General features: G+C 44.8%; 1 protein-coding gene across 1 annotated transcript; it reads left to right on the forward strand.

Moving 5' to 3' along the window:
- Positions 1-15,062: 15,062 nt before the first annotated feature.
- On the forward strand, positions 15,063-16,408 carry LOC143768191 (uncharacterized). Its single transcript, XM_077256881.1, has 2 exons — positions 15,063-15,101; positions 15,830-16,408. Exons 1-2 carry the CDS (start codon positions 15,063-15,065, stop codon positions 16,406-16,408), a joined length of 618 nt encoding a protein of 205 aa, XP_077112996.1.
- The last annotated feature ends 4,846 nt before the right edge of the window (positions 16,409-21,254 follow it).

The following is a 21,254-nucleotide window of genomic DNA, read 5'->3' on the forward strand; positions in this document are numbered from 1 at the left end:
TGAAAAACACAGAAATCAATATAGTTAGCACAAAAACTAGATTCATAGTGGTGACTGGAAATCAGTCACCCCACAATAGGATGTACTTCCATATACCAAAGATGCTTAAACAAGAGAAACAATGGAAGCTTTTATAGAAAGTTAAAATACAATCTTTATTAAGAAATAACACATAAAAACACGGCACATACCAAAATTGTGATGATAGTGCAATACAAAAAAGAATGACAAAACTGACATAAGACACCAGATAAGTGAGATTTGACCGCACAAAAAGTGTAGTATGTTAGGGAGAAGTCCCATAAAAAAAGGCATAGGCATGTGTCTTAAACCTCCAAAACACCCATAACCGTTCTCAGGGATATATCATAAATCCCTTGCTTGAATTTGTAGCGGAAACTGGGTCCATACCAGGAACCGGTAATCAAATATAGGGGAAAGAGCGGAGAAAGCTGAAAGATGCCTCACCTAAATGTGGGTAAACCTCTGTACGCACCCCGACGCGCGTTTCGCCGCCATTATGGCCTTGCTTCTTCAAGGGGAAGTGTGTTATTAGTTGCCTACAGGACCTTAAATAGTGTAACACATAAACCACCTGATAGATCACATGGCGCTGTGTGTATATAGCGCATGCGCGCGACGTCGTCCGGGTCCGCCCACCCGCGTCCGGACGTGCCCAGCCCCGGAGCCGGCGAGAACAGCTGTTCTCGCCCGAAGCCGCTGCAGGACGTTGCCGGAAGCAGGGGGGCGGAGCCAAGACGGAGCCGCGCGCACGCGCATCACAGCGCCAGGGAGAACCGCTCAGTACCAACCATTGAGACGCCAAAAGACACAGCGCCAACCGAGGAGATTCAGAAACCATTAGGGCACAAACAATCAATAAGACAATGAACATCTGAGAAAACTTTCTACACATCCAAAGATAATTATAAAATGCCCATAATGTTCAATAAATATACCACATGAGAAAAATGAATGAAAAATACACATAGAAAAAGGGGGGATCCTCAAAAACTTTCTCCTTAGTAGTGCAGATATTGCAACCCATTTGTCTTCTGGGTTCATGGTCTATTCTGATGTTAAGCGGATTTCAGTTCGTTTACAAGAGTCCCATGATGGAGGATGAACATCAGATCCAGGTGGGGAATAAAATCTAGACACAATATAATATAAAAAGAACATGTTAAAAACAACAACTTATATACACTTAAAATACAGGGTCAGGGAGAGTGTAGGGAAGGCAGACACAAACAGGCACACAAGGTAATGAGAACGGATAAAGAACCGCGCACATTTACCCACATTTAGGTGAGGCATCTTTCAGCTTTCTCCGCTCTTTCCCCTATATTTGATTACCGGTTCCTGGTATGGACCCAGTTTCCGCTACAAATTCAAGCAAGGGATTTATGATATATCCCTGAGAACGGTTATGGGTGTTTTGGAGGTTTAAGACACATGCCTATGCCTTTTTTTATGGGACTTCTCCCTAACATACTACACTTTTTGTGCGGTCAAATCTCACTTATCTGGTGTCTTATGTCAGTTTTGTCATTCTTTTTTGTATTGCACTATCATCACAATTTTGGTATGTGCCGTGTTTTTATGTGTTATTTCTTAATAAAGATTGTATTTTAACTTTCTATAAAAGCTTCCATTGTTTCTCTTGTTTAAGCATCTTTGGTATATGGAAGTACATCCTATTGTGGGGTGACTGATTTCCAGTCACCACTATGAATCTAGTTTTTGTGCTAACTATATTGATTTCTGTGTTTTTCACAGTAGATTCTAAAATTATCATAATGGATTTCAGAGCCCGCGACGGAGCATGGCTCTCACAGCTGAATGACGTATGTAAAGACACCAGTCTTACAGGTGCCGAGGGGAGTGGGGGATTGGTAGACATGACGGGTAAATTCAAGGATCTCATTAGAAAAAGGACCAAAGTTTGGTGGAACCGTGCATTCCTTGACAAATATTTACAGACAGGACTAATCCCGAGAGGATTGAGAGTCCAAGTGTTCCCCTCTTTTCCTGTTGAAAATTTAGAGATACGAGAAAAATGGGAAAGTCATGCCAATATATGCTCTTTTGGGTTTATGGAGATATTGAAACAGATGAACACTGAGTCACTCCAAAATATTGAAAAAGAGATGGAAGAATTACAAACTAATATTAGGACTGAGATGACAGCAGAATCTCTAAAAAAATTCAATAATGAAATACAGGATGAGACCCAAAAATTGGCTGATGAAATACAACAAATGAAGTCAAAAAAATTCCAAAGGGATATTAATGATAAACAACAAAATAAGATGTATAAATGGAAAAACTCAGGGGAAAGAGCACGGTCATTCTATAGAAATGAGTCTCAGTCACGGTCACGGTCAAACTCCGTCAAATCGAGACGAGGAGGAATGCAGCAGCAAACTATGAGTAAAAATCGGTCAGATACGGATAACGAAGGGACCTTAATGAGTGGGGGCCAAACAAAAATGAATACCAGACAAAATGCTAAAAAAGGACCTGATGGGAAACAGCCAGAGAACAAGTCTCAGGGAGGTCTACAGGTAATTAATTTGTCAAATCATGTGCTAACAGATATTCAACTAGAGGTATTGAGTAAAGGTTTATCATTTTCTCCTACTAATGGTTTTAATTACTTTACAGCGTTGAAAGACCTCCACCTTTTTTCACGCAAGTTGATTCTCAAGAAATTACATTGTAAGGGCACCAATGATTTGGAAGAGTGGAGTGCTACGGAGAGAGACACCATACGTATATTGGAGGAACTACTCGACGAGCAAACAGCACATGAGGAGGTCGGCATCCCCAAGTCCATCCTCCCCAGATCTACAAGGTTCCCTCCCTTGTCACTCTGCCCAGCCATTGAGGTATTTACTAAACTAGTGTCTAGCGAATTTAAAATGCTATCCTCACGCCGCCGTTTTGACAATCTAACTGGGAGACAAAGAGTGGCAATACGGCAGCTACAGGCATTGGACGATGTGGTTTTTAAAGCGGCTGACAAGGGAGGGAACATTGTGATCTGGCCTACGAGTAAATATGAACGTGAAGCTTTCCGACAATTGCGGGATAGTCAGGTTTATACAAAATTGGGGTATAATCCGGTGGTGTCTTTCTCGGTACGACTTCAAAAAATACTTGGTAAGGCATTTGATTTGGGTATCATTAGCAAAAAAGTTCTTGATGGTCTGACAGTACAGTTCCCGAAGACACCGACACTATATTTGCTCCCTAAAATACACAAGGATGCCGTCAACCCTCCGGGACGTCCGATTGTGTCAGGAATAGATGGTTTGTGTGATCCCATTTGCAAATTCATCGATTTCTACTTGAAACCGATTGTAGAGATATTACCTTCATATGTAAAGGACACAACGGACGTCCTCGCTAGGGTTGACGGCCTCCTTGTTGATGAACAGACCATCCTCGTGACTGCAGACGTTGAAACGTTATATACATGTATTGGTCACGATGATGGGATCCGAGCGGTCCGCTTCTTTCTGGAGATGTCCAATTTGGACGGTCCACTGTGTGAGCTCATCCTGGAGCTGCTGCATTTTGTTCTCACCCACAATTTTTTTACTTTCAAAGACCAATTTTACCATCAGAAGCGCGGCGCAGCCATGGGCGCGGCCTGTGCCCCCGCGTACGCCAACCTCTTCTTGGGTTTTTGGGAGAGGTTGGTTTTTGGTTGCTCGGGGGCGGGGGCCGCTGACCATGTGCTGTGCTGGCTACGTTATATTGATGATGTATTATTTTTGTGGCGGGGGACGGTGCAGCAGCTCGATGGGTTTATGGCTATGCTAAATAACAACAACTTTAATATCAAACTTACTTACCGATATCATAGAACCAAAATTGATTTTTTGGACATTAGTTTAGAGGTTGATGTTTCTTCCGTGATTCAGACTGATGTCTTCCGCAAGGAGACATCAGTCAACTCTCTAATACATGCTACCACCGCACATAGCCACTCCACAGTCAGGGCCGTTCCTGTTGGGCAGTTTTTACGGATGAGGCGGATCTGCTCAACGGATCAAAAATTTGAGGTTCAAGCCACGGATTTGAAGAAAAGATTCGAACAGCGTGGTTATAGTAAAAGATGCATTAAAAACGGCTATAATCGAGCTAAGTCGGTGTCTCGGGACGTGCTGCTGTACCATAAAAAAACTAGGGAGAAAAATGATGACAAGATACGTTTTATCTCAGTGTTTAACCACGAATGGGATACTATGCGGAGTGTTATGACTAAATATTGGCCCGTTCTTAGCGCAGAGCCCTCCCTGAGACCTTTTCTGGCTGATAGACCACTCATGACCCCTCGTCGTTCTAAAAACTTGAATGACTTACTTATCCAAAGCCACTATGTGGCCCCAAGTCGCAACTTTTTTGGTGTAACACAACCCAGAAAGGGCTGCTTTAAATGTGGCCACTGTTTGGCATGCACCAATGTCTCTCAAACATCCTCATTTAGCTCGGTGGACGGCAAAATATTTGATATCAGAGAATACATTTCATGTAGTACGAAAAACGTAATCTACTACGCAACATGTGGCTGTCCCTTAATATACGTGGGACTCACATCGCGTGAATTGAGGGTCCGCACTAGAGAACATGTGAGGGACATTGGTGCGGCCAAATCTGTGGAAGACATATCAACTTTAAAGACAATTCCACGTCATTTCCGACTAGTACATAAGAGTGATCCCAAAAGTTTCAAAGTTAGGGGCATTGATGTGGTACATGTCGGCATCAGGGGTGGAAACGTAAAGAAACTACTAGCACAGCGGGAACTAAAGTGGATTGTTACACTTGGAACCACGAAACCCGCTGGATTGAACGAAGCACTCAATTTTGCGCCTTATTTGTAAAAGATATGCGCGGTTCTTTATCCGTTCTCATTACCTTGTGTGCCTGTTTGTGTCTGCCTTCCCTACACTCTCCCTGACCCTGTATTTTAAGTGTATATAAGTTGTTGTTTTTAACATGTTCTTTTTATATTATATTGTGTCTAGATTTTATTCCCCACCTGGATCTGATGTTCATCCTCCATCATGGGACTCTTGTAAACGAACTGAAATCCGCTTAACATCAGAATAGACCATGAACCCAGAAGACAAATGGGTTGCAATATCTGCACTACTAAGGAGAAAGTTTTTGAGGATCCCCCCTTTTTCTATGTGTATTTTTCATTCATTTTTCTCATGTGGTATATTTATTGAACATTATGGGCATTTTATAATTATCTTTGGATGTGTAGAAAGTTTTCTCAGATGTTCATTGTCTTATTGATTGTTTGTGCCCTAATGGTTTCTGAATCTCCTCGGTTGGCGCTGTGTCTTTTGGCGTCTCAATGGTTGGTACTGAGCGGTTCTCCCTGGCGCTGTGATGCGCGTGCGCGCGGCTCCGTCTTGGCTCCGCCCCCCTGCTTCCGGCAACGTCCTGCAGCGGCTTCGGGCGAGAACAGCTGTTCTCGCCGGCTCCGGGGCTGGGCACGTCCGGACGCGGGTGGGCGGACCCGGACGACGTCGCGCGCATGCGCTATATACACACAGCGCCATGTGATCTATCAGGTGGTTTATGTGTTACACTATTTAAGGTCCTGTAGGCAACTAATAACACACTTCCCCTTGAAGAAGCAAGGCCATAATGGCGGCGAAACGCGCGTCGGGGTGCGTACAGAGGTTTACCCACATTTAGGTGAGGCATCTTTCAGCTTTCTCCGCTCTTTCCCCTATATTTGATTACCGGTTCCTGGTATGGACCCAGTTTCCGCTACAAATTCAAGCAAGGGATTTATGATATATCCCTGAGAACGGTTATGGGTGTTTTGGAGGTTTAAGACACATGCCTATGCCTTTTTTTATGGGACTTCTCCCTAACATACTACACTTTTTGTGCGGTCAAATCTCACTTATCTGGTGTCTTATGTCAGTTTTGTCATTCTTTTTTGTATTGCACTATCATCACAATTTTGGTATGTGCCGTGTTTTTATGTGTTATTTCTTAATAAAGATTGTATTTTAACTTTCTATAAAAGCTTCCATTGTTTCTCTTGTTTAAGCATCTTTGGTATATGGAAGTACATCCTATTGTGGGGTGACTGATTTCCAGTCACCACTATGAATCTAGTTTTTGTGCTAACCAAGGATGGCAGGCAGCAAGGATTCTGGGAGATATATGGTGGAGGGAGCAGGGGGACAGCAGCACAGAGTGTTTCAGGAGAGCAGTGTGCTGGTGTATGGAGGCACCCTGTTTGGTGTGCGGACCAGCCAGAGATTGTACATAGAGCGCTGTCTTTTAGGGCTTGTTCACACGATCCTTTTTTTGCTGCAGATCCGCAGCGGATTTTCAGCTGCAGATCCGCAGCCGTTTTCCATGCAGGGTACAGTACAATGTTACCCTATGGAAAACAAAATCCGCTGTGCCCACTATCCTTTTTTTCCCAGGCAAATCCGCGCGGATTTGCCTGCAGAAAAAAAGAAGTACCATGTCTATTCTTTCTGCGGATTCCGCTCCTGTTTTCAACATGCACCAATAGGAAAGTGCTGTTGAAAACCCGCAGAGGAATCCGCAGAAGAAACAGTCGGAAAATCAGCAGTGCTGTTTTGCACTGCGGATTTTCCAAATCAGGACCTGAAAAAAAAAGGATCAAAAAAAGGATCGTGTGAACATAGCCTTATACACATGGATGGATAGTCTGCTTGTCTGCTCCACAGAAATCCAGGAAACATTTCTGCGGATTGATGGCCTGTTCTGATCCAGACTTTGTATGCAAAGACCCCGTTACCCTCCTCAGCTCCTGTCCTGGTGATGTGTGAAAGCGAGGCAACAGGCGCAGTCCGGGGTGACGCTGGGGGGGAAATGTAGCCATATAGTAACAATAAAAATAAGACGCCTCTCTTCAGCTGCCTCACCAGCCTTACCCTGACTGCACCTAACTGGAGGTCATGCTGCCCCTTCTATTACCCCAGACCCATGTGCAGGTGCTCAGCCAGAATCCACCCTAGAATGGGTCCCCTTTTTGAAGATAATACTGCCATAGTGTTCTCACATAATACCGCCTTAGTGTTCTCACATAATACCGCCATATAGATCACACATAATGCCGCCATATAGATCTCACATAATGCCGCCATATAGATCACACATAATGCCGCCATATAGATCACACAGTGCCCCCATATAGATCACACATAGTGCCACCATTTAGATCACACATAATACCGCCATATAGATCACACATAATGCCGCCTCATACATCTCACGTAATACCGCCATATAGATCACACATACCACCACATACGTCTCACATAATACCGCCACATACGTCTCACACAATATCACCATATAATTTTCACATTATACTGCCACATATCACACATAATTCCACAATATAGTTCTCATATAATACCGTCATATAGCTTTTACATCATTCCACAATACTGATCAAGCATAATACCGCCATATAGATCACATAATACAGTGATATAAATCACACATAATGCCATAATACAGCATGACCCCCGCAGCTCCTGTTATCGCACGCACTGAGTTGTGCGTGCAATGGGGAAAGACATGCAGGGGGGAGAGGAGTGCATAGGAGAGGATTAGATACACGGCTCAGCAGACAGTATCGCACAGGAGAGGATTAGATACACAGCATAGCAGTCAGTATCACACGGGATAGGATTAGATACACGGCTCAGCAGTCAGTATCACAGGAGAGAATTAGATACAGGGAGGCAGTCAGTATCACACGGGATAGGATTAGATACACGGCTCAGCAGTCAGTATCACACGGGAGAGGATTAGATACACAGGGCGGCAGTCAGTATCACACGGGATAGGATTAGATGCACAGCATAGCAGTCAGTATCACACAGGAGAGGATTAGATACACAGGGCGGCAGTCAGTATCACACAGGATAGGATTAGATGCATGGCTCAGCAGTCAGTATCACAGGAGAGAATTAGATACACAGGGCGGCAGTCAGTATCACACAGGAGAGGATTAGATGCCCGGCTCAGCAGTCAGTATCACACAGGATAGGATTAGATGCACGGCTCAGCAGTCAGTATCACACGGGAGAGGATTAGATACAGCATAGAAGTAAGTATCACACGGGAGAGGATTAGATACACAGGGCGGCAGTCAGTATCACACAGGATCGGATTAGATGCACAGCAGAGCAGTCAGTATCACACAGGATAGGATTAGATGCACAGCAGAGCAGTCAGTATCACACAGGATAGAATTAGATGCACGGTTCAGCAGTCAGTATCACACAGCATAGTAATAGATACACCACGGTCTGATGTCCTTGATCAGTGGCTGCAGTGAGAGGCAGGAGCAGCACAGAGCCTCCCCCTCTATTACCTCTGCATGATAAGGACATCAGACCGCAGCACTTCATTATCTCTAGGGATTCTAGAGATCACACACCAGGCAGCAGAGAAGAGGATAGGGAACGGCCGCTGACAGTGTGAAGGGGAGACAGCTGCCCCTTCAACAGCACGGCTCTCAAGTCACAGTGGAGCTCACAGTCAGGTACACTCCACTGTGGACTGAAGAAAGATGGTGCCGATCTCCTGCCTCTGCTGTGATGTGGAGACAGCCCAGGGGGCGTGGCCAGATCAGAGCAGGGAGCAGCACAATGATAGGTATGGGGTCGGACGCCGACTGCTCAGTCCTATGCCCAGGGCTGCCGTCTTTGCAGAGTGTAAGTGTTGTGCTGGGACTCTTACACTCCTGCAAAGCAAAATGGCGGCGCCCAGTGGCTGAAAAAATAATAATAAAAAAGATCTTAAAGTTAAAAAAATTTATTTTGTATTAAAAATAATTGTTTAAATAAACAATCGTTTTTAATACAAAAACAAAATTGCGGCACCTTCCCTTTAAAGGGTGTCTAGGCAACTTACAATCAGCCATTATAAACTCCGGCAGTGGCTGGCTGAAAGCACATTAAACAATGGGAAATCACAACTCCATTTAAGGCCGGCGTCACACTCCGCGTATGTAAATACGGTCCGTTTTTTACGGCTGTAATACGCAGAAAAGTCCCCAAAATAGTGATCCGTATGTCATCCGTAGGCAGGGTGTGGCCAGGGCCGTATTTAGGGTTTCTGCTGCCCTAGGCACTTTTAGTGCTGCCTCCCCCTTTGGTGAGTATGACACTATCAGCAGTGACTTTAGCAAGAATTGCTGATGTGAAAGTCGCCTTTTGCAGCAGATCCGTCAGTTTTTCTGCATGTGCGTCGTAACGGATCACTTATAGCAACACTGCGTTCGGCCTCATTCATTCCCCATGGGATTTGTGGCACTTGCCATGATCTGGCAAATGCGGTACCATACCTCCCAACATTTGAAGAAGGGAAGGAGGTATAAAGTGTGCGGCGTGCGTAGCGCGTCGCGGCAAATTTTAGGCCACGCCTCTGACCACACCCATTTCACAACTAGTCACACCCATATCCACGTCCCAACCACAGCCATTTAGCACTGCTGATCACACTTTTATATACAATAATTATAAACGAAACAATATGGCCACAGTGCTCCATACTGTATAATGGCCACACATGATGCTCCATACTGTATAATGACCACACATGATGCTCCATACTGTATAATGGCCACAAATGATGCTCAATACTGTATAATGGCTACACGTGATGCTCCATACTGTATAATGGCCATTGGCCACACATGATGCTCCATACTGTATAACGGCCACACATGATGCTCCATACTGTATAATGACCACACATGATGCTCCATACTGTATAACGGCCACACATGATGCTCAATACTGTATAATGGCCACACATGATGCTCAATACTGTATAACGGCCACACATGATGCTCCATACTGTATAATGGCCACACACAGTTCTCCATACTGTATAATGACCCCCCTCGTGTATGCGTGGCTCATATTCCCCCCCCCCCCCGTATGCATGGCTCATACTCCCCCCCCCCCCCCCCTGTATGCATGGCTCATATTCACCCCCCCTGTATGCATGGCTCAATTCGCGTTTGTGACCCGGGACTAAAAAAAAAAAAAAAAACTTGCTCAGGTGCCGCCCCCCGCAATGTCGCCGCCCTAGGCACGTGCCCTCGAGTGCCTAGTGGCAAATACGGCCCTGGGTGTGGCAGCGTATTTTGTGCATGGCATCCTCCCTATGTAATCTGTATGGCGTCCGTACTGCGATATTTTCTCGCAGGTTTGCAAAACCGACATCTAATGGATTTATGTGCTCAAATGTTCGGTAAAACATATATACAGTATATATATATATATGTCATTGAGACACACACATATATATATATATATTCTGTATTTATATTTAATTCAGCGAGATATATGTGAAAAGCCGGTAATTCAATTGCCGGCTTTTCATTTCTCCTTCACAAACCCGACAGGATATGAGACATGGTTTACATAGAGTAAACCATCTCATATCCCTTTTTTTTGCATATTCCACACTACTAATGTTAGTAGTGTGTATGTGCAAAATTTGGGCGCTGTAGCTGCTAAAATAAAGGGTTAAATCGCAAAAAAAATTGGCGTGGGCTCCCGTGCAATTTTCTCCGCCAGAGTGGTAAAGCCAGTGACTGAGGGCAGATCTTAATAGCCTAGAGAGGGTCCATGGTTATTGGCCCCCCCTGGCTACAAACATCTGCCCCCAGCCACCCCAGAAAAGGCACATCTGGAAGATGTGCCTATTCTGGCACTTGGCCACTCTCTTCCCACTCCCGTGTAGCAGTGGGATATGGGGTAATGAAGGGTTAATGTCACCTTGCTATTGTAAGGTGACATTAAGCCAGATTAATAATGGAGAGGCGTCAATTATGACACCTATCCATTATTAATACAATAGTATGAAATGGTTAAGAAAACACACACATTATTACAAAGTATTTTAATGAAATAAAGACACAGGTTGTTGTAATATTTTATTATTCTCTTAATCCAGCTGAAGACCCTCGTTCTGTAACAAAGTAAAAATAAAAAATCAACAATATCTCATACCTTCCGATGATCAGTCAAGTCCCACGAAGTAAATCCATCTGAAGGGGTTAAATCATTTTACAGCCAGGAGCTGTGCTAAAGCACTGCTTGTGGTTGTGAACCCCCGGTAATGAATGGAGTGCAGGGTGACCTGTAGTTACCTTGAGTTGCGGTGAGACGCCCTCTGCTGGATGTCCTCATATGAACTCGAGCGTGGGAACTTTTCCAAGGCTCCAGTTCATGAGGACATCCAGCAAAGGGCGCATCACCACAACTCAAGGTAAGTACAGGACAATCCCCTGCTTTCCATTCAGTACCCGGGGTTTTTACAGCCACGAGCACTGCATTAGCACAGCTCCTGGCTGTAAAATGATTTAACCCCTTCAGATGGATTTACTTCGTGGGACATAACGACGGAAGGTATGGAATATTGTTGTTTTTTTATTTTTCCTGTTACAGAACGAGGGTCTTCAGGTGGATTACCAGTCTAATAAAATATTACAACACCCTGTGTCTTTATTTCATTAAAGGACTTTGTAATAATGTGTGTGTCTTTTATTAACCATTTCGTACTATTGTATTAATAATGGATAGGTGTCATAATTGACGCCTCTCCATTATTAATCTGGCTTAATGTCATCTTACAATAGCAAGGTGACATTAACTGTTTATTACCCCATATCCCACCGCTACACGGGAGCGGGAAGAGAGTGGCCAAGTGCCAGAATAGGCGCATCTTCCAGATGTGCCTTTTCTGGGGTGGCTGGGGGCAGATGTTTGTAGCCAGGGGGGGCCAATAACCATGGACCCTCTCTAGGCTATTAATATCTGCCCTCAGTCACTGGCTTTACCACTCTGGCGGAGAAAATTGCGCGGGAGCCCACGCCAATTTTTTCCGCCATTTAACCCTTTATTTTACAAGCTACAGCGCCCAAATTTTGCACATACACACTGCTAACATTAGTAGTGTGGAATATGAAAAAAAAAGGGGATATGAGATGGTTTACTGTATGTAAACCATGTCTCATATCCTGTCGGGTTTGGGAAGGAGAAATGAAAAGCCGGCAATTGAATTCCCGGCTTTTCTCTAATACCGGTGCGTATTTCTCGCAAGTCACACTGCTGGTCCGTGTGTAATCCGTATTTTTCTCGCCCCCATAGACTTTCATTGGTGATTTTTTTGCGCAATACGGTGACAAACGCAGCATGCTGCGATTTTCTACGGCCGTACAAGACCGTATAATACGGATCAGTAAAATACGGCTGATAAGAGCTGGGCCATAGAGAATCATTGGGCCGTGTGTTATGTGTATTTTACGGATGTATTTTCTGCGCTCATACGTCCGTAAAACTCGCCAGTGTGACGCGGGCCTAATGTGTAGTGGCTGCTGTTGAATACTACAGAATAGTCCCTATTCAAAAGTGTAGGAGCTTTTCTACAATACCAGCTACAACTACTCATTGAATTGAGATGCACACTGTAGCTCTGTTCAATGTGTTTAAATCCTGCTGCTGGAGCTTATTACAACTAATTGATGAGATTCCAGGTATCGGACCTTACCGATATGATATTGCTTACTTATCCCAAGGATCAATCATTAATATCTTATTTATAAAAAAGTTTACATGGACTCAGTGTGTGTCCCGCGATCTACAAAATATACCGTATATGGTAACGCACCCAGGAAATCCCATGAAAACATATGGGTACAAAATAATGGGTATACTGCTAGACTGATCTGTACACCTGCACCCAGAGCCATATTTGGTGTTCATGCTGCTGTAGGCACTCTAAGGGTACTGTCACACTATACGATCTACCAACGATCACGACCTGCGATACGACCTGGCCGTGATCGTTGGTAAGTGGTTGTGTGGTCGCTGGGAGCTGTCACACAGACCGCTCTCCAGCGACCAACGATGCCGAGGGCCCCGGGTAACCAGGGTAAACATCGGGTTACTAAGCGCAGGGCCGCGCTTAGTAACCCGATGTTTACCGTGGTTACCAGCGTAAAAGTAAAAAAAAAAAAACAGTACATACTTACATTCCGGTGTCTGTCCCCCGGCATTCTGCTTCTCTCCACTGTGTCTGCGCCAGCCGGAAAGCACAGCGGTGACGTCACCGCGTCACCGCTGTGCTCGCTTTCCGGCTGGCCGGCGCTCACAATGCAGAGAAGCTGAGACGCCGGAGGACAGACACCGGAATGTGAGTATGTACTGTTTGTTTTTTTTTACTTTTACGCTTGTAACCACGGTAAACATCGGGTTACTAAGCGCGGCCCTGCGCTTAGTAACCCGATGTTTACCCTGGTTACAAGCGAACGCATCGCTGGATCGCTGTCACACACAACGATCCAGCGATGACAGCGGGAGATCCAGCGACGAAAGAAAGTTCCAAACGATCTGCTACGACGTACGATTCTCAGCAGGGTCCCTGATCGCTGCTGCGTGTCAGACACTGCGATATCGTATGGATATCGCTGGAACGTCACGGATCGTACCGTCGTAGCGATCAAAGTGCCAATGTGTGACAGTACCCTAAGTCATGACTCACCCTGCTGGTAAGTCAGACTAAAAGTGCCAATACCCTTTACGAGTTGATAGTAGTTAAAGTCCCCCATGCACACCAGACTGTCGTACAAACTTGCTGGTATTACCAGATTCAACTGAGATTCTAAGGGCACCTGCAGACGAGCGTATGAGAAATCATCTGAGTTTTATCCATGTGGGATCAGATTTTTTTTTTCTTGCACCCATAGACTTCAATGTGTGAGACTCATCCGAGACTTGGCAGAAAGCAGTGCATCCTCCAATTTTTTTTTTCTCATGGACAGATGGGCCAAGAAAAATCTTTCATCTTAACAGCACTATTGAATAACTTTGATCAGTGTGCTATCAAAAATAAAATGGCACATGGATGATTTATACTCTCGTCTGCAAGAACCCTAAGGCTACATTCACACATCCGTGTGAGTATTAAAATTGCCTGCTTGTTAGGCAATCCCTGCATGTGTTGAGGCGAAACATGCAGATGTAGGGACGCAAACATATTTTTTGAGTACATCGAAGACACTCGGTTTGCACCATATTCATCACTACTAAGCAACAAATCTGTGATGCAAAATGGAAGCAGATGTGAAGTCTTCGATCTGCATCCATGTCTCATGGATCTCCATAGACTTGAATGACGGAATCTGATCCGCGCATATTTACAGGGATCACACAATCAAATTTATGGTTTTAACATCCATTCTACTGTATGGGAAAAAATAAAAACTGGACAGGACTTGGACGTGAATTAGCCTAAGGACGCAGTCAGATGGCCGTATAATATGGACAACGATCACATTGCACTGCACAGACTGGTCGGCGGCTCTTTTGACCCGAGCGTGACAGCTGCGCAAAAATACATACTTTGTTACTTAGCGGGTTACATGCCCTTTTGTTGCCTTTCCACTGTGGAAAAGCACAAAAGCATTTCTTATCTGTGGATTTTCCTTCATTACATTCAAGTCTATGGGTAAAATCCGCATAAATGCATATTTACCTAAAGGGAAATTGACGTTACAGATTTCAAAATCTCACCACAAGTTTTGGCAAAGTAAAAGAAAAAAAGCCCCTGACAGATGATTGTTGGGTGAGGTAAGGATCTGGCATGTCTAATATCAGACTGCTGATCCTTTTGATCCTTTTATTGTCTAAGAGATAGGTAACCGCCAGAGACGTCTGACAGCGGCTTTGTCATAGAGAACATAGAAGTATATGGGACACTTGGGAGAGATAGCTGCTGGCTCAGCAATTGGCTGAACCATCATTCGGCCGACCGCTTTCTAAAGTGTATGGGGGGCTCTAGTCTAATACTTGTACTCATACTGCATATGGCCTCGTTCAGACGGCTGTAAGTTTAGTTTTTGTGTTGTGCTTGTACAACAGACAGCACACTGACCTTATAATGACACTGCGTGATAAATCTGTCTACCACTACCCAAATTTACAGTTTTACCTTCTGAGGATGGGAGATCAATAATGAGCTCCATGGAGAAGTGGGTCCAAGGACTTTTTGGAGTGGGTTTGTATTGAAGAAACCAGCAGGACGGGTTCAGGGTGTTTTTGTTTTTTTTTCGGTACAAATTTTGCAAGTATTATCATATTCTCCACAATCTCGAACAATGGTTCCTGTTTATTAGTCGGATTATATTGCTAATCTAAGGGTGACCTGAAAGGACAGAATCATGAGACTCTTCAAAATCTCATAGAAGAAACTGGGGAGGTACAAATAATCTTTGGGAAGGAGTATTGTCAGGGGCTAACTCTTGATTTTTATGTATCTCCTCATTAAGAGGGTTTTTTTTTTTTTAAATCAAGTACATTTTTATTAATTTTATAACAGTTACACATATACAAGTAACATTCTCAGCCAAGGTATTTAACCCCCTCCTCGCCCCCTAACTTTTGTTATTCAGAATACCATCTCCTCAATAAGATTTAGAGAAACTGCAAATGCAATTGTACCCTTTGCTAGAATGGACACTTGTTCTGAGTCTTTGGTTAAGATGAGCAGAAACTTCAGCAGACAGCAACGGCTTTCATGTTTTCATGGCTACCAGTTTTATCAAAGCTAGAAAAGAACAAAGCCTAGGATTTAGCCTTTTGGCTGACTCAAGATGCACCTTTTAGATATTGGTGCCATTTTCCTCGAAGGCCCAATAATTTATGATTGCTGATATCACGGTTCCTTTTAGTAGAAGAAAATGTTTATGAAAGGAACACTCACAGACGGAGTTGGGTGAGAGACTGTGTACCCTGTGACAACCCCGCTCCCACTCCAATCTCTGAGGCTATCTGAATGTGGAAAATATTGTAGAGCTAAATCAACTTTCCTTAGACATCATAGAAGTCACACTGGGGAGAAGCCATATTCATGTCGACAATGTGGGAAATATTGTAAAAATAAATTTCATCTTGTTACATATTCGATAATTCACACAGCGAAGAAGTCATATGCATGTCCAAATTGTGGTAAATGTTTTACAGAGAAATCAAATCTTGTTACACATCAAAAAATTCACACAGGGGAGAAACCATTTTCGTGTTCCGTGTGTGGGCAAGATTTTAATCAGATATCAAACCTTGTTACACATAGAAGAACTCATAAAGGAGAGAAGCCATATTCATGTTCAGACTGTGGGAAATGTTTTACACATAAATCAAATTCTGTTAGCCATCAAAAAAGTCATATAGGGAAAAAGCCATATCTATGTTCACAATGTGGGAAATGCTCTTATTTCCAAACAACTCTTTCTAAACATGAAAGAGCTCACATAGGTGAGAAACCATTGTCATACCCAGAAAGTGAGAAATGTTTTATTTGAAAAATAAATTTTATCACAAATTAAGGTTTGTATGTATGTATGTATGTATATATATATATATATAGCCATGATGTAACAGAAAACAACATTCCCCATACTGTTCCCACAAAGTTGCAAGCATGAAAGTGCAAAAATGTGTTGGCACGGTGAATAATTAAGATTTCTCTTCTCTGGAACTATGTCTGCTTATGCAAACCCATGAAAAGCAACCCCCGTAGCCTATCTCTATTGCACCAAACTTTACACTGTGTGCAGAATTATTAGGCAAGTTGTCTTTTGATCACATGATACTCTTTATACATGTTGTCCTACTCCAAGCTGTTCAGGCTTGAGAGACAACTACCAATGAAGTAAATCAGGTGATATGCATCTCTGTAATAAGGAGGGGTGTAGTCTAGTGACATCAAAACCCTATATAAGGTGTGCCAGGGTCAGAAAAGAGATTTGACGGGCTCTGAAAAGTCCAAAATTGTGAGATGTCTTGCAGAGGGATGCAGCAGTCTTGAAATTGCCAAACTTTTGAAGCATGAACAACCAAGCATTTCATGGCAAATAGCCAACAGTCGCAAGAAGCTTGTTGGGCAAAAAAGGTGCAAAATAACTGCCCATTAATTGAGGAAAATCAAGCGTGAAGATGCAATTTGCTACCAGTTTTGCCATATTTCAGAGCTGCAACGTTACTGGAGTAACAAAAGCCACAAGGTGTGCGATACTCAGGGACATGGCCAAGGTAAGGAAGGATGAAAAACGACCACCTTTGAACAAGAAACAATAAGATAAAACGTCAAGACTGGGCCAAGAAATATGTTAAGACTGACTTTTCATAGGTTTTATAGACTGATGAAATGAGAGTGACTCTTGATGGGTCAGATGGATGGGCCAGAGGCTGGATCAGTAAAGGGAAGAGAGCTTCACTCAGATGCCAGCAAGGTGGAGGTGGGGTACTGGTATGGGCTGGTATCATCAAAGATGAACTTGTGGGACCTTTTCGGGTTCAGGATGGAGTGAAGCTCAACTCCCAGACCTACTGCCAGTTTCTGGAAGACAACTTCTTCAAGCAGTGGTACAGGAAGAAGTCGGTATCGTTCAAGAAAAACATGATTTTCATGCAGGACAATGCTCCATCACATGCCTCCAACTACTCCACAGCGTGGCTGGCCAGTAAAGTTCAAATATGAAAAAATTATGACATGGCCCCCTTGTTCACCTGATCTGAACCCCATAGAGAACCTGTGGTCCCTCATAAAATGTGAGATCTACAGGGAGGGAAAACAGTCCACCTCTCGGAACAGTGTCTGGGAGGCTGTGGTGGCTGCTGCACACAATGTTGATCGTAAACAAATCAAGCAACTGACAGAATCTATGGATGGAAGGCTGTTGAGTGTCATAAAGAAAGGTGGCTATATTGGTCACTAATTTTTTGGGGTTTTGTTTTTGCATGTCAGAAATGTTTATTTCTATATTTTGTGCAGTTATATTGGTTTACCTGGTGAAAATGAACAAGTGAGATGGGAATATATTTGGTTTTTATTAAGTTGCCTAATAATTCTGCACAGTAATAGTTAACTGCACAAACAGATATCCTCCCAAGATAGCCAAATCTAAAAAAAAAACCACTCCAACTTCCAAAAATATTAAGCTTTGATATTTATGAGTCTTTTGGGTTGATCGAGAACATAGGTGTTGATCAATAATAAAAATAATCCTCTAAAATACAACTTGCCTAATAATTCTGCACACAGTGTACAGTTGACATATTACGGTCAGGCAGGTAATATTCTGGCAATGAAGAGAGTCCATGACATCATCTCTCTAGACCTACTTAAAGTTCAATTAGGCTGGGTTCACATTGCGTTCCTGGCGTCCGTTAAACGGACTACGTTATAACGAGGTGTAACGTAGTCCGTTAACGCCGCCATTGAATGCAATGTCGGACGCATCGCTAGTGCACGCCCACAATGGGCATGAACTAGGGATGTGCCGTCATTGAGTGACGGACCCTGAGACGCGGGCTGCAGCGTTTCCGAGTCTGTCACCACTAGCGCAGATAGAGCTAGCAGATGCTCTATCTGCGCTAGCGGGCTGCCATACCGGCACTTGCGTTAACAGCAGCCCGTTAACGTATGTGCTGAACGGGCTACTGTTAACGCAGTGTGAACCTAGCCTTAGACACACAAATGTGTCTTGGGATTGAGACTCTGGTCCTATGTTTGATGTGCTCCATTATCTGTGCTTTTGTGTTTGTGCTTGCAATCATCCCTACTAGTTTCCATTTCATTTGTCCTGCAGCTCCTGAGATTCATATGTATGCCAAGTCCTCACTGCCCACAGGCCTTCCTGTTTGATGCATCAGGCCTGAGGTCTGTGTGTCCACCCACGCCTAAGGCTGAGGGGTTCCACCACACCTGGTGAAAGTATTAATCTTCTTCTTACCTGAAGCCCAGCGTCATTGTAGCTTATGCCTCCCACCTCCTCCTGAGTTAGGATTCTTAATAAAAAAGCATTTTCCTATGCTCTGTTATGCTTCTGGTCGGAATCTATTTCTCTCCTAGACCCTACCTGCAGATTTATTTTGGATGAATGGAAAGGTTTTCTTTATTTGTGAAAAATGAAATCCTTCTCCATCTGCTGCTTTTTTTTTTTTTTAATCAGATAAATTTTTATTGAGCACATTAAATGGTATCCACTCATATAACAAAATACTTAGGCTATGTGCACACTTTGCGGGTGACCTCTGCGGGTTCTCCCGCAGCGGATTTGATAAATCTGCAGGGCAAAACCGCTGCGGTTATCCCTGCAGATTTATCGCGGTTTGTTCCGCGGTTTCCGCTGCGGGTTTCCGCCTATAGTATTGATGCTGCATATGCAGCAATATGCAGCATCAATAGTAATGTTAAAATAAAAAAAAAAGTTTATATACTCACCCTCTGACGTCCCGATCTCCTCGGCGCTGCACCCGGCGGTCCGGTACCAAAGATGATGTGCGAGAAGGACCCTTCGTGACGTCACGGTCATGTGACCGCGACGTCACGGTCATGTGACCGCGACGTCACCGCAGGTCCTGTTCGCACAGCAACTCTGACCGGCCAGCCGCGTGCAGCGCCGAGAGGTGAGTATCATTATTTTTTATTTTAATTCTTTTTTTTACACACAAATATGGTTCCCAGGGCCTGGAGGAGAGTCTCCTCTCCTCCACCCCGGGTACCACCGGCACATTATCCGCTTACTTCCCGCAACGTGGGCACAGCCCCATGCGGGAAGTAAGCGGTTCAATGCATTCCTATGGGTGCAGAATCGCAGCGATTCTGCACAAAGAAGTGACATGCTGCGGAATGTAAACCGCTGTGTTTCTGCGCGGTTTTTCCCGCAGCATGTGCACAGCGGTTTGCGGTTTCCATAGGTTTACATGTAAATGTAAACGCAATGGAAACTGCAGCGGACCCGCAGCGGCAAAATCGCAGCGGTTCCGCTGTAAAAATCGCAAAGTGTGAACATGGCCTAAGTGTTTTGATTTAACAAGAAAATAACCCCTCCCCCCCTCCCCCCTGAAGACCAACACCAAACCATACAATACCCTTATCTAAGTTGGAAAGAAGAGAGTAAACAGTACATACATGTTATACCATTTAGCATCTTGTACCAAAGTCCATCTGCTGCTTTAGCTAATATACCATCTACCGTATTTTTTGGACTACAAGACGCACTTTTTCCCCCCCAAAAAAGGGGGGAAAATGGGGGGTGCGTCTAATAGTCGCAATGCAGCCTTACCGTGGCGGCAGAGGTACGGTGGCAGAGGTGTGGTGGCAGAGGTGCGGCGGCAGACGTGCGGGGATGAGGAGGCGCAGTGAGCGGGGTCCCTTTCCCCGGTGAGGTGATGCAGCAGCCCGGTAAGCAGCAGAGCCGGGTGAATCCTGTTGTTAGCGGTGGTGGCGTCCATCTTCCGGAGGCCGCGCGTGCGCAGATGGAGCGCTCTGCTTCCCGGGGCTTCAGGAAAATGGCCGCGGGATGCCGCGCGTGCGCAGATGGGGATCACGGTGGCCATTTTCCTGAAGTCCGTGGCTTCAGGAAAATGGCCGCCGCGATCTCCATCTGCGCACGCGCGGCATCCCGCGGCCATTTTCCTGAAGCCCCGGGAAGCAGAGCGCTTCATCTGCGCACCCGCGGCCTCGGGAAGATGGCCGCCACCACCGCTAACAACAGTATTCACCCGGCTCTGCTGCTTACCGGGCTGCTGCATCACCTCACCGGGGAAAGGGACCCCTCTGACACCATACCTCTCACTGCGCCTCCTCATCCCAGCACCTCCTCATCCCAGGACCTCCTCATCCCAGGACCTCCTCATCCCAGCACCTCCTCATCTCAGCACCTCCTCATCCCAGCACCTCCTCATCCCAGGACCTCCTCATCCCAGGACCTCCTCATCCCAGCACCTCCTCATCCCAGCACCTCTGCCGGTAACCACTGCTGCAACCCTCCCATGGACACCAGGCCATGGCGTTGCCCACCTAAGCAGGAAGGGACCCTGCTCAGGTGCACGCCGTACCGCATCACCCCACCTCTGCCGACACCATGCCTCCTGTGACCCTGCTCTGCCACCGCCAGCCCTCAGGTAAGATACTGTAAATTCGGACAATAAGACGGACCCCCATCTTATAAAAAATATTTTTTTCTGCAATTGTCACCCCAAATTTGGGGTGCGCCTTATGCTCTGGTGCGTCTTATAGTCCGAAAAATACGGTAGGTCTGTGTTATACTCACCCTATCTGACTATGGAGCATTACCAAGATTTGGATCCGAAGTCATCTGCCAATGTTTTTAGCCAGATCGCCTAGCGTGCAGACTTGGA

Source organism: Ranitomeya variabilis, chromosome 4 (assembly GCF_051348905.1).
Source record: "Ranitomeya variabilis isolate aRanVar5 chromosome 4, aRanVar5.hap1, whole genome shotgun sequence".
Lineage (NCBI taxonomy): Eukaryota > Metazoa > Chordata > Amphibia > Anura > Dendrobatidae > Ranitomeya > Ranitomeya variabilis.

Excerpts from the sequence above, each read along its gene's own strand:
- LOC143768191 (XM_077256881.1), top strand. The coding sequence starts at position 15,063 with ATGAGCTCCATGGAGAAGTGGGTCCAAGGACTTTTTGGA. Across the intron at positions 15,102-15,829 it reads GGGTCCAAGGACTTTTTGGA|ACTGTGTACCCTGTGACAAC; the intron begins GTGGGTTTGTAT and ends GTTGGGTGAGAG.